The sequence below is a fragment of the Danaus plexippus genome, chromosome 24, assembly GCF_018135715.1.
Source record: "Danaus plexippus chromosome 24, MEX_DaPlex, whole genome shotgun sequence".
Taxonomy (NCBI): domain Eukaryota; kingdom Metazoa; phylum Arthropoda; class Insecta; order Lepidoptera; family Nymphalidae; genus Danaus; species Danaus plexippus.
In genome coordinates, this window is record NC_083552.1 from 2,712,922 (window position 1) to 2,727,670 (window position 14,749).

The following is a 14,749-nucleotide window of genomic DNA, read 5'->3' on the forward strand; positions in this document are numbered from 1 at the left end:
AAAACTACCCTCAGAATTCCGAATATTATATTTTCATTGAATTTTACATATATAAAATTATTAATAGTAACATAATATTATGATATTAAAAAAAATTAATTCAGGATAGAATTTCTCATATCAAAGTTATGGTTGGTGTTTTAAATTTATAAAAAAAAAAATTTTCTATTCAACCAAGCTGCTATTTTATATACATTTATAGGCGATGAAATTAAATTTTAATCAAGTATTTACAATTTATAAAATTTGGATTTCATATTTAGGTAATAACATTCCTTAGTACTCGTATTCTGATACGATCACGACTAGTCTGGCGACAGCGTTGCCAGCGAACATAGATCTTTGGTATAGAGACATGGTTAGTTCCAATTCAGCTACTTGTGGACCTTGAAGGGAACATTGGAGAGAGATCACACAGACGTTGCTACTAGGCCTCATGCTGAAAGAACATTGAAACTATTGGTTATGTCGTATTTTCTTATAAAAACTAGTCTTATGATATTTACTGTTAATAAGGCCATGTATAAAAGACATGATCTTTATAGAAAATATAATAAGGATAAAGGTATATGTCTGTCTTAGATTAAGTAGAAATCTTTGTTATTATTTAGTCTGCCTATTATGATTATAGAACCATCGCTCGCAGAGCATTTAAATATAAACCTTAAATGGCTCGAACTTAGATTCTACATTGTATTTTTGTATAAATTATTAATTACATATAAATAGGTTTACCCAAAGCACGTGATATCTGCCGGTTTGACTCCAGGCGCCGCTTGCACGTCTAAGAGACGCATCTCAAAGTTTACTACAGCATCACGCCATGCAGGACCTTGCATAGAGAATAGATCCACCTATAAAGAAACAAAAAGTAACAAACTGGCCAAGTCGTGATACTACAATATTTAACCGGCATAATAGATATATTAAAGTGTAATTTATGCGATGTTTTATAAAAGATAATAAGTACCCAATTACGTATTTGCATGAAAATGATTTTGCAAATAAAGTTCAGTTAATAAATTATTTGATACACATATAAAACCTAAGTTAGATTACATTTTAATCGTTACAAATAATTTTGAAATAAATACATTATTAAAAATGGTCCAATATGATATAAAAACCACGTGATGTGATTGGTCTGACGTCATTGTGCATATTATTGGCGCGCTTATTAACATATTCTGTGAGAGGATTGGCGCGAACGAATTTGAATTGAATATGCACAATGACGTCACATATGCAAGAGGGAGCTACGGAATCGTTTAAATTTTAATAATGTTTTATTCTTCAATAGTTTAAATATTTATGAATATAAAAAAAAATCAAAAATTTTAAAATCATAAAACAACTATTTAATGGATTGAAAAATCGTGCAAATACCCAATTTAACAATTACACCTCGTCTGGCCGTGATCACGGTTGCTGCAAAGTAACCGAAACGTCGGGATTATGTAGTTTTTAAATAAAAAATCCGCGTAGTATATCCGAACAATACTAGTTTCATTTAAATGAATAAAACTCGCGAAAATCTTAGATCTCATTATAATTACTAGCAGTCTCGTAAGAAGTTTAACAGTGTATACAATGGAAAGAATTCGCAGGAACTATTTTTATATTTTAAGATATTTTTTGTTTTAAACCATATATTAGCAATAAACCATTTTTTTGCCAAATATTAGAAAACCAGTACCGCCTATCCATATACTTACACTTCCTAGAGGCAAATACAAGTTGGAGACGAATGTTATAAAATTGTAGCTGTAGGTACTCGGTTGCTGAAGACACGACCAGTCCGAGACTGGACACGAGCGTTGTATCCGAGCACATTTGCTGTGAAAATTACATTTCTGTTAAAACAGTATTTATATTGTGTTTAAAATAAGTTTCTAAGTAGAACAGGCGTAAATTGGAGGCCACAAAATAACGTATCTCATTAATTTTTATTGTAATTAAATACTTACAATACTTGTTATAATAAAGCACGCTAAGAGAACGGACAGATTCTTATACATAATTATCAGGAGATAGTATGAAATGTTATATCATATAAAGAACATAAGTTTTATTTTTGTGTATTAAATTTTGAGCAGTAGAAAGTAACACAGTTGCACAAACTCCAAAGTAACTTACTGTTTTCCTTCGAGGCGGTACCCTGGCGGGCATTTTATCTGATGGCAGTGGTAGCCACCGCGGGTGTTCTGACAAACCTCTCCCACTCCACCGCAGCGAGCTTGGCCATTTTCACATTCGTCAATATCTGCATAATATAAAACAATTTGAACACAAGTATCTAAAAATACAACAATCTAATGTAGCGTTTACATTGCTATCTGTAAAATGTAATTGGTTTAGTCAAATTCGGCTGTGATGTATTACAAATGGTAAAGTATTAGTGAATTGGGAATATTTGTATTATTGTCTCTACCGTAGTAATGATGTCTTAAAAGGAGATCGTAGTTATTGCACACGACTTTTATCCCATTACAACGTATAATACCATGGAAGTATTCATTTTTTATGAATACAATCATACATAGACAAAAATATATGAATCAATATAATTAGTGTACTGTTAATAGTAATTCGTGATATACCTAGACAAGATCGTTTATCGTCAGCCAGTCGGTAACCTGAAGGGCAAGCGCAACGATAGGAGCCCACGGTGTTAACGCACTGAGCTGTACATATACGGGAACCTGATTCTGCGCATTCATCTACATCCGTGCAAGTCCTGGAAATGACATAAATATCATTAAAAATGGGACGAATAATATAACCACTATTCTGTATAGATATCACTAATTTTGAGTTATTTCATACAAGTTTTAATTATTGTGATTAGTGTGAAATTTTTATATAACAATTTTTATAACCAAGACTTAAACCCTCTCTTCAATTGCTAAAAAGTACACCAAATTTTACAAACGTCGGTCCCGTAGTTCCTCTAAGATGTATACTAGTATAGATTTCATAATTATTTTGTTTAGACATCGAAGATCGCAGGATAAAATCCTGATCCTTTTTATTGACGGTATTATATAAATTTGAACTTTAATTCTTACTTAGTTGCTTTTTTACACTCACCGATTGTCATTGCTGAGTCTATAGCCTCTATTACAGTAGCACCTGTATCCCCCCCAAGCGTTCACACACACTTGTTCACATAAAGGTTCAGGCTCGGAGCACTCGTCTACATCCACGCAGACTTTGTCGTTAGATGGAGCGTTCCTGAAGCCCTCTGAACACTCACAACGGTAGGACCCGACAGTGTTGATGCATCGCGCGTTGTAGGAGCATGTCTGGTATTTGGGTGCAAAAATGTTATTTACATTATCATTGTGGTTAAGTATCTTGGTTTTTTTAATCAGATATCCTTGGATATTACTCCATCAACAATTTTGTTAAGGAATGAAGTGAAATCTGAATAGATTATTAACGTTTTTTTTGTTATGTCCATAAAGTGAGTCCAATCAAATAAAATATAACTCACATTGCCATAACTGCACTCATCGATGTCATCACATTGCTTGCCGTTGCTCCAATGGCCGGCTGGACATTGGCACGAGTAGCCTCCATAAAAGTTTTCACAACGCTGCTGCGGGCCACACTCGGAGATATTCATCTCACATTCATCCAAATCTGAGAGATAAAATATGCTCAATAACAACAATTCTTAAAAATTCAAATTTTAGCATTAAAACCAAAAGAAAAACGGATAAGGAATCAAAGGTTTTGTATTTTTTCATTAGATGAATGTGTATATATAAAAAGTAACAACTTTAAACATGTTCAAATTAAAAGTCCTCAGATAAAGTATAACCTTTCCTTTTGGCTCTACTTCCGAAGTACTTACAAAATTTATCTAGTTTCATTGGATTTAAATTTCTTGTATCTTTTTAAAACATGAACGAGATATTTCGTAAATAGTAGGTGAACTCACCCATACAAACTCTATCTGGTGTAAGTTTGTAGCCCCATGGACATGTAGTAAGCACAGATCCCGTGTCGTGGAGTCGCTTGTATGTCGGGCGCATGTACCTCGGCCCTCGCTGGCCGTACTGAGCGCCTATTGTGATCACATTGGAATCTGGACTGATGACTGGCGGGTTGTCGTGGTAAGCTATGGAATTTATTAAAAAATACGAAAATGTACTAAATCTCTTAACAAACAATGCTGTGAAATTTATTTTCCATTACCACATTATTTATTTTCTAAGTAAGGATTCAAATACACATAAATAACTTTTCCAAGTAGTTGAAAAACACGAAAGGGATTTTCCTAAATGGAATAAATTTAGAATATCAAGAACATTCACATAGGGTTAAGGGTTAAGGGTTAAATGAGGTAATGAAAATATAAATGATTATCGCACTTAACATGCACAAAAATTGTCAAATCAAAATTGTTTAGGAAAAGTAGAACTTACTATAAGAGGTATTTTGTCTGCGAGATAGACATCTAGGGCCACATTCGCAGCGATATCCTCCTTCTGTATTTACGCAGTCCTCTGTAGGTCCACAGCTAGCTCTTTGGGTAGCACATTCATCTATATCTAAACAACAGCTACATATGAATCATAAACTTCATATATAGATATTTTCGAACAGTTTGAATTCGACAAAAAGGAATTTATGATATGTAATAGGAAATCCTCATAGAACTGAATGTTAATATAAATATGAAGTTGGTACTTACCAACACATTTTCTTTCATTGTGGTTGTAGGTATACCCTAGCTCGCAATTAACAGGGCTGAGATGACCACGTGATGGACTCGGATACCAGGCTGGCGTTGGTGCTTAAAAAATATAAATACAAAAATAACAAATCAAATATATTATATGCTATTTAATAAATATACCTATATGAATATATACTTAGAGGAGCAACTTCGTTTGTGTTGGTACTACGTGAGGTTGTTGACGTCGTTGATGTAGTGCTTGTCGTTGTTGGTCTAATTGTAGTCCTAGGAGTTATTCTTGGTATAGGTCTAGTGGGTCTGGCCGCAGGTATTCTAGGTGGTCTAGTAGGTCTTGGAGTAGTGGTAGGTCTTGAAGTTGTGGTTGGTTTTGGAGTAGTTAGCCTTAGGGTGGTTGGTCTCTGAGTTGGTGGTGATGGAGAAGTACTGGGAGTAGTGGCAACACCGCACCAACCGGATGGATCCCTCACAAAGCCAGGAATACACTCGCAATCATAACTTCCTGGTGTATTTATACAGTACTCTAAGGAACTGCAACTATGTCGATTGGCTCCGCATTCATTGATGTCTGAAAGATAAATAGTTTCATTAAAACCAATTTACCTGGTAAGATGTTTTCAAGTCTTATGAAATCTTGAACATCGAATATGGTATATAAAAATTTAATGTATATATTGATATTTAATAAATTTATTAATTAGAGGAAAGTTCATAAATTAAATTGAATATCCAAAAATCTTCGTAGTATATAGCTTTAAATTATTAGATAATAGTATTAAAAACTAGTGAAGATAAATAAGAGTAAACTTTTTTTAATCAAAATTATAAGTCATAGCTTACCAACGCATTCTCCCCGTTCGTTCCTCTCATATCCATCAAGACAATGTAACCAGTTTGGGTTGAACCTTTCATGCTCTCTGTTTATAACATTGGTCCATCTGTCCTTTGGGATATCATTGGTGTTGAGGACAAAGCTACCGTCTGGTTCTTTGTCTGTTTCGATAACATTCGTTATATCTGGTTTTGGAACTGTTACTTCTTTTGGAGTTGTGTTTTCTCTTGGATAGTCCGACCATTCTGGATATTTTGGCATCGGTGGCGGAGTTGTTGAAGTCGTGCTAGTGGTGGTAGAAGTGGAAGATCTATGATAGAATGGTCTTCTTGGTGTGTTAGGGTATCTTCTGGGTTGGTATGGTTTCGGTGTGGTGGATGGTCTGGTAGAAGTAGTGGTAGAGCTGGTTGTGGTCGGTCTTGGCGTGGTCGTTGTCGTTGTTGTAGATGTTGTGGTTGAAGTCGTTGTAGATGATGTAGTTTCTGGACTTGGAATTACTGAATTGTCCTCTCTATAGATGAATATTAATAAATATCAGTTTTGTAGTTCCATAAAATTTATCACTCTGTTTTTATGATATAATCATTGCTTTTACTTACTCGGAGTCGTAATATTCATATTCATAAACTGGGGCCGGAGGTGTTGATGTTGATCGTGTACAAGTGAAAGAACCCAGTACATTCAAACAACGCAGTTCTGATCCACAGTTGTCTAACTTTAGAGCGCACTCATCAATATCTGAAAAATCCATTATCAATAGAATTAGTTTAATATTAAATTTTTAACTTTATGACAGACCAATGATCATAAATATATTATACACGTCTCCTTAAATTTTCTAATAATTTTTGATCTAATCAAAGAGTTTAATGGGATTTAGCTTATAATATCTCATGATACTCACCTACACATGATCCAGATGTAGAGTCTAACTCGAAACCGTTCTTACAGCGACATTCATGTCCGGCGAAGGTATTAATGCAGTTCTGAAACTGGTCGCACAAATGCGTTCCTTCCCGACATTCGTCAATATCTGAGAAAATATTTATATTAAGTATCTAAAATCTATATTATTATAGTTTTTACTCTTTTATTCTTAGATACTAAATTAATTCGTTTTTTTTCCACTATAAAAGTTCAGCGTAGTTGGATTCATGAAAGATAAATATTAACAATACCTTCGCAACTGCTTCCTCTTCTGCGAGTACCTTCTTGGCAATTCTGTGTGGCCAGCCTGAAAGGAATAAGGAAAAAATGTATTAAATACACTGAGCAGGCGGAATTAGTCATGTTAATATAAAATTCACTATATTACTTTGGTAGGGTACTAATTTTCGACTTGCAATTGTAGGCTCCTGGCAGATTAATGCAAACTTCGTTTCGCTTGCACACTTCTGAGCTTTCTTCGCATTCGTCGATATCTAGAAAAATCAGATACAGTATAATATTACCATCCCTTAGTGATAACTGATTAAGTAATTGTTGTTCAAACAGTCCTACCTTCACATATACCAGTATTACTATTGACCTTGAAGCCGGGAGCGCATCGTTTGGAGACATGGTCCTGGCAGAAATAGCTTCCGTGAGTGTTAATACAATATTGTGACAGACGCTGGCAGTCGTCCAAATGTTCCTCGCACTCGTCGATATCTTGTATAATTAATATAATCAAATTAGTCGACATACATTAAGTGTTAGATCACTGAGTAACACAGAGTCAATCTAATAATTATTTTATGAGAAATAAGACAAAAATATTTGAAAAACAAACTTAAAATAAATTTTCTGTAAAGGATGTTGTTGAGTTTTTAATTTATCGACAATATGAAAACTTAGTATAATGTCACAAAAATGTATAAATTTATGAACTCACCGAGGCATTCATCGTCAGGGCCGGCTCTGAAACCCGGCGGGCAGATATCATTTCTTACTGTCGAGGAAGTTGAAGCTCCGGCCTCAGTTGTTGGTCCTGTACCATCTTCTGTGTAAGGCTTTCCAACTTTACCGGCACATTTGTAACCACCGATAGTGTTTTCACAAAGGTACTTGGGACACGGGGGCCTTGGAAGACGACATTCATTAATATCTAAAAAAAAATAAAATTAATAATAGACGTGATCACAAAATGGATAATCGCTATATTAATAATTTACCAACCGTCACAGACTTGGTTAACGACATTTCGTTTAAATCCTGGAGGACAACTTAGGCCAACATCTCGCTTCTTAAGAGGCACACATTTAAATGATCCCTCAGTATTGTGGCACACAGTGTCCTTATCTGTGCACAGGTCATCTACGGCTTCTGCACATTCATTTATATCTGAAACAAATATTTTATAAATATAATATTATTTTTTTACGTACATTGCTTCCATTGACGAATATTGATGGCCTAATACCGTTTTACCAAGTACTTTTCCCACATACAATTGGACAACCACAATTAGTACTAATTAAAAAGATACCTTTACAAGATTTTTTATCTTGTTGAAGTCTATAACCATCTTTACACAGACACGTGACCTTGCCGTCACTGTCCGAACAATTATGCTCACAAGAGTTCGCCTTACATTTTTCCTTTGGTTTTTCGGTAGTAGTTACTTTCTTTTTCTCCGTCGTCGTCTCTAATTCCTGCGCAGCTTCCTAAAATATAATAAAGAAATCAAAATAAAATATTCAGTCTTTGTTTTAAACCTCACAAATTAAAATTACAAAAAAATCCATACCACACAACATTTATGATAGGCTATCTTTCTCAAAGCTGTTAAAGGGCTCAAGAATTCCAAAGGTTCTTCTCCACAGGCCTGCTTACCCTGAGTCCCAGCAAGACGACCAAATGAACACTCGTCGCAACATGTCTATAACAAAACACGCTATTGGATAAATAACGATTAAATTAAATACAAATTGGAATTGACAATCCAGAGAATCGATTTAACATTGACCAAAAATTTGTCTCATCTATGATATCAAAATTTGTTTTAATTACCTTTCCAATTTCATCTTCAGGAGTCTGACATTTCTTTGCAACAGCCCACTTTATGCCAGCGTTGCATTCGTCTATTTTTCTGAAAAAACACGTAATTATTCAGAACCAAAATGACGAAGAACAATTAAACTTATTTATATAATATTTCAAATACCCACAGTATTTGCTGTTCACAGCAGGTTTTTGCGGCTGGTTTACAAGCTTCCATCTGTTCGGGTTCAATATCTTCAGGTGTGCCTAGTTTAGAACAATCTTTGTCCGGAGAAGTCATCAGGAACATCTCCCCGTAACTGCAGCATGTTTCAGTTATATCCGCTATTTCCTCTGACGTTAGAGCTCCTGTGAAAGCGCACAAAAATCAATCAAATGAAAATATTTTAGCAATAACAACATACATTAATAGCAATATTTATATGTCATTTTTGGAGCGGTTCAACATTTCTAATATCATTTAAGAATTGTGTGTTAAATATTATTTTACGCAATTTTCGAAAAATATTGTCCTTTAAATTTTTCAAGAATGTTTGTATCCGTCAGATGGTTGTTAGGTAGGTAGGTGAAACAATACATACAGGTAGTTTATCCGAGCGGAGGTTAGACTAATTTAGATTATATATCAACCGCAGTCCGCAGCTATGCACACTTGTTGAACGTAGGCGATTGCCACATATTATCCAATATAAGACTATCTGAAGTTAAATTTTATCACACGGGTAATGCAACACTAACTATAAGAGATGACGAAAAACATTAAATCTCACGTTAAAAGTTTGAACAACCATAATATTATTGTGGCAATGATTTATCGGGCTCCTGAATAACAATTATTTCTTTTTGTACTGAATCCTAATTTTTTATAAATTTTCTAGAGATCTATTTTATTCAGTCAGATAACATAATTACAGTCAGAAAATAATACATATTTTTTCATATTATTTGAAAAAAAAAATATCTACATCAGCATATCTCGAATCCGCAACTTCTGCAATATCTTGGTCCTATTGCTTAATAATTAAGTTTAATTTTGTTCTGCTTTATCTTTTCCCTATTATACCGATATTCCAGAAATTGCAGGTTCAGATTCATTTAAATGAAACTAGTGTTATTCGGATTTACTACGCGGATTTTATTATTTAAAAACTACATAATCCCGTGATAATAACCTTGATCACGGTTGCTGCAAAGTAACCGAAACGTGGGGATTATGTAGTTTTTAAATAATAAAATCCGCGTAGTAAATCCGAATAACACTAGTTTCATTTAAATGAATACTCGCGAAAATCTTAGATCTCATTAGGTTCAGATTCAGCTCAAATGAATATTTTTTTTATTCTTTATGTTGTCTATGATATTCAATTCAAGCGTTCTTTGAACTAAACATAATTACACGAATTGAAAATGGCCTCTTCCATTTTTGTAATCAACCTGTTTTGCTACTTAATAAAATTTTTATTTGTAAAGCTCAAAGATTATATTGCCATAAACTTAGATTAATATAAACCATACTATAAACGAGTAAAGGTTTTTCTTATTAAATGCCTCGATTTCAGACCGCGTTCTATGATAAAAAAAAAGGTATTTTCGATACCTCGATCTAAACTTTTTAGTTTTATAATAGTTTGCTTATCAATGTCGAACTCTTTCTTCGCAAAAACTTAAAAACCAAAAGTTTGATATAGTTCGAAACAAATCCTTAAAGGTAATTGATGGATTGATCTTTTCGGAGACTAGAAAAGGTGTATACATTGAATTTTCAGTTATCTGGTTAAATTACATAGACACTTGCTAGTTTATTTATACCTTATCATTCTGGGACACTCGTTAAATATATTTTCCTTGTAACGATTTATCGATATATTTACAACAGCTATTGATCTCAACGACCTTTCATGATGCATCGGATAAACAATTACCTAATTACAATAATTCCACTCGCAAGTTATTTGTTTTTCTTGATTTGTATCTCAATTGAACGTCTCATATAATATTAATCTTCTCGTATTCCAAATCGTTTGGTTTTTGAATTTTGTACCAATCACCTCTTTAAAAATTCTTACTATACGCTGTATCCTTACAATTAAGATAGATTTTAAATAAAATATAATAAAATTTTATGACTTTTATCATAAATATCAGTATCGGTAATAATGTTGTAGATAGTGTTAATGAGTATTAGAATAAAATTAATCGCTTAGATCATTAATAAGTGGTCGTGAAAATAGTATGGTATCTATATTAAAAATACAAATGGTGTGTATTCTAACAAACATATTTTACCAAATAAATATGAACGTGTACGCTGTGTATGTACCAAAAGAACAATTTTTTTTTTTTGTCCATCTGGTTGTTCTCGCAAATCTCAGAAATTACTTAAGTTATTCTAACAAGACTCCCACTGGAAGGTAACTGATGTAATTGGTAGTTTTAGGCTATTTATATTTTAGAATATATTATTTATTTCTATTAATGTGAATAATAGCAAAATAACTAGTCCGTTGCATATCGCGGGCGTGGATAACGTCATACGTAATACATCATAGATAATGCGGAACAATCAGACAAACAGTTACTGTCTATTCTTAATATTCCTTAGCATTTTTATATATTGGGAACAGATTGATTACAAACCGGTAGTGTGAGAAGGTGCTTATGGCATGGCCCTAATCCTCGTCAGCGAAATTTGAAACCTGAATAAATGTGTTTAATCTATAATCTTGTGGAACATGATGAATAGGGATTCGTGGTTGGAGTGTTTGAAGATACATATTATATAGAATAATTTTTTATTGGAATTGAAGCTGAACGTCTTTTATATAAATAACTCTGGATTTATATTTAAATCAAAAAAATAATGTTTCTTCCTATGACATTCTCATAAATGAGCCGTATGCCTGTAGAGTAAATGACATAAGTATCAATTGAGTGGCTTTAACGGGAAGGATTATATATATAAATAGCCACACATATTATCTATAGCTAGTCAATGAGTTTATGAACATTTTAAGCTTTTCGTAAACGTAATTAACAACTTCATATCGCTAAAGTTCTATAGATAAAGGTTTAGTTTTACCAAAAACATTAAGACATTATAATGTAAAAAAGACTTAAACTTGTAAATGTAACTTTAAGTTTAATAAACTAGGAATGATTAATAGTGCAGATAAGATTGATTTAAAACATCAATCAGACATTTTAGTAGACAAATACATAGTAGAGACATAGGATCCGAAGTAGACAAAAAGTTTTATTTAATCAAAACTAACGAATTATGCGTCTTTAGCAACACGTGTATATCATTTTTAATTCCTTAACACATTTTATTCGTAATAAAATTATTTCTTTTCACAGAACTTTAATTGTGTTCAAGTATTCATAAAGTGGCCTTGACACGTACATATTTATACAGCTGAAAACAAATTACTCACCCTGGACTGAAAACCTGACAACACACAGCACTATATTCATCACTAATAACTTCATTTTTGCGTTTTAATGGTCCCAAAAAAATAATAAATTAAAAAAAAAATCACCACAAATCAAATTACTGGCCAACGGACATCCGGTATAGCGGAATTAAAAATAAATTAAGCGAGTTTGAAGTCATTTTTATGTAAGATGCGCGTTGTCTTGACGGCGCCTTACTCAGTAATGATAATGTATACAGGTCAAATTGTGATAATGATATCTGATTCTGCGCATGTCATCTAAACGCGATCGGGTCAAACTATAGTTTGGTGTTGATCGTGAATAGAATTTTTTTAATATTATTCATACATTATAAGTTTTAAAAGATATTCAGACGTTGGAAACGTCTCGTATGCTATCAATAGTTCAGATTTCATAGAGAAAGATACGAGCAACTGTTGGTTTGGATTTGTGTTACGAGAAAAATGCGTAACAAATTAACTTTTTTTGGTTTTAGTAAACACTTAGTAATCTTCAAAGAACACTCAGTTTTATCTACAGGTCTGTAGGGATAGTATGTCTTTAATTAATAAATAAAAAAAAAATGTTATAAATTTTCGGGTATAACTGAATACTTTTTTGAGACGTAATGACAGTTTATAAAAATAAAATAATGTAGAACTCGGTATAATAAATGGCATGTCTAACTTTATAAAAGTACAAAAAAATTGTCCAATCAAACTCTTATTAGGACACCGTAACAAAACTACTATAAGCTGAAATAAACAAGAAATGTATACATTAATTATTATCAAAATGTGGTCATGATAAAATTACTAATTATACCTTTAAGAAATATAGAAAAATCAAAATAATTTTTATTCACATTCAGAGTAATTCGATCGTTAAAAAGTTAACAAGGTTTAGGTATAAAGAGATTTAAAAACTTTAAACTACTGTTTTTGTGTAATTTATAAGGCAGTACTAAATAATAACTAAGGTTTTGAGCGTTTTTCGTGACATTTTGCATAATCTGTGTAACATAGACGATGAATTTTTATAATCTACCTGACATTTAGAATGGAATTATATCTCTATATATCTATTATACGGCAACATTTATACAGCCAATGTAACTATAAAAAGTATTTTCTTTTTCTATCTTTTTCATATATATAAATAAAATCTTAAATTTACTTTTTTTTAATAACAAATTCCATATATAATTTCGTTTAGAAAACGCAAGAGGTTTACAACTGACTAATAAACTTTTGTACGTAAGAACAATACCCAGAATACATATATGTTATCACAGTCCTGACCTTTCGACCTCAACCGCTAGAATCTGAACATATAATATCAATGAATTTTATGAAAGTACGGTGTTTTGATGTCATTCAAATTAATGCTTGCATTAACCTACATCCGTTTCATAAGTACCAGGTGCTATTGAAATGTTATACGCACGGTTTTATCGCCTCTAGCAACGGCCCAGTTTGGTATAAAAGTAGTCGGGAGGTTTCCTACAAATATATATCTTTGCATCAAAACTCAAAGGGTGATATCTTAATGTATTTCTTTAATATATACCTTCTATTCAGTGTTACAACATACGAAGCATTACTCGTTTTTCATTTAATATAGGGTTTTCCATTAAGGGCGCTTGATCTTTGAAATGCAAAAAAAAATACATGTAGGAAAGATATTTGCGAAATTTTTTTTTTATTTGGAAGGTCTATCGACCCCATTATGTATGAAATATGACATCATTCAAATGACCGCCACGGCTTCGGTTGGTGGCGCGCACACGAAAGGTCCAATTTTCGATGACTCTGGCGCACAAATCGGGCTGTATTTGATCGATGGCGTGGCGTATGTTGACTTTGAGGGCATCGGTGGTTTGCGGCTTGTTGGCATAGACCTGCGACTTAAGAAAACCCCACAAGAAAAAGTCCAGCGGGGTCAAATCGCACGATCTCGGTGGCCAGTTCACGTCGCCTCCGCGCGAGATGACCATGTCCAGAAATTGCTCGTGCAGAACTTCCATCGTAGCGTGTGCTGTGTGGCACGTAGCGCCGTCCTGTTGAAACCACATGTTGTCCAGATCCATATTCTCGATTTCAGGCCAAAAGAAGTTGGTTATCATCGACCGGTATCGCTCACCATTGACGGTGACGGCCACACCATTATCGTTTTCGAAAAAATACGGACCAATCACGCCTCCGGCCCAAAATCCGCACCAAACAGTCACTTTCTGCGGGTGCATTGCCACTTGGTGAACCTCGTGTGGATTGGTCTCGTCCCAAATACGGCAATTTTGCTTGTTGACATAGCCATTCATCCAAAAATGCGCCTCGTCGCTGAAGATGATTTTTTTGCCAAAATCGGCGTCAACTTCCAACTGCTCTAATGCCCAGTCAGCGAACACACGGCGCTGTCTATGGTCATTAACCTTGAGCTCTTGGGTCAGCTGGATCTTGTACGGGTGCAGGCTCAAGTCACAACGCAAAATTCGCCAAGTTGTCGTCTGCGAAAGGCCGAGTTCCTGTGCGCGACGCGGAATTGACTGCCGCGGGTTTTCGAGGACACTGTCGCGCACAGCGGCGATATTCTCGGCAGATCTCGCGTTACGTTGACGCACGGGAACCGGCTGATTGTTAACTGACCCGGTTGACTCGAATTTGTCCACCAATCGACGGATAGTCGACTCGGCAGGACGATCATCGCGACCGTAAAACGGGCGAAGTGCGCGGAACGTTGCTCGAACTGAAGACCCATTTTCATAAAACAATTTTATGATTTGCACGTGCTGCTCG

At 34.1% G+C, this 14,749-nt stretch overlaps 1 protein-coding gene across 2 annotated transcripts; it reads right to left on the reverse strand.

Annotated features, from left to right (window-relative positions):
* Positions 1-12: 12 nt before the first annotated feature.
* Positions 13-12,183, reverse strand: LOC116775878 (latent-transforming growth factor beta-binding protein 4-like). Of its 2 annotated transcripts, none has more exons than XM_032668889.2 (24): positions 11,954-12,183; positions 8,687-8,867; positions 8,529-8,607; positions 8,266-8,397; positions 8,110-8,182; positions 7,695-7,859; positions 7,411-7,623; positions 7,038-7,187; positions 6,853-6,958; positions 6,716-6,771; positions 6,442-6,570; positions 6,137-6,275; positions 5,546-6,048; positions 4,884-5,273; positions 4,703-4,804; positions 4,434-4,559; positions 3,947-4,126; positions 3,497-3,645; positions 3,091-3,305; positions 2,601-2,737; positions 2,137-2,263; positions 1,716-1,836; positions 736-854; positions 13-439 (listed from the first exon to the last, which is right to left on the reverse strand). In XM_032668889.2, the coding sequence occupies exons 1-24, from the start codon at positions 12,006-12,008 to the stop codon at positions 277-279; spliced, it is 3,810 nt and encodes a 1,269-aa protein (XP_032524780.2). In that variant the 5' UTR covers positions 12,009-12,183; the 3' UTR covers positions 13-276. The 2 variants fall into 2 exon arrangements, with proteins under 2 accessions (XP_032524780.2, XP_032524779.2); XM_032668888.2 differs by having other exon boundaries at positions 8,005-8,182.
* Positions 12,184-14,749: the final 2,566 nt, after the last annotated feature.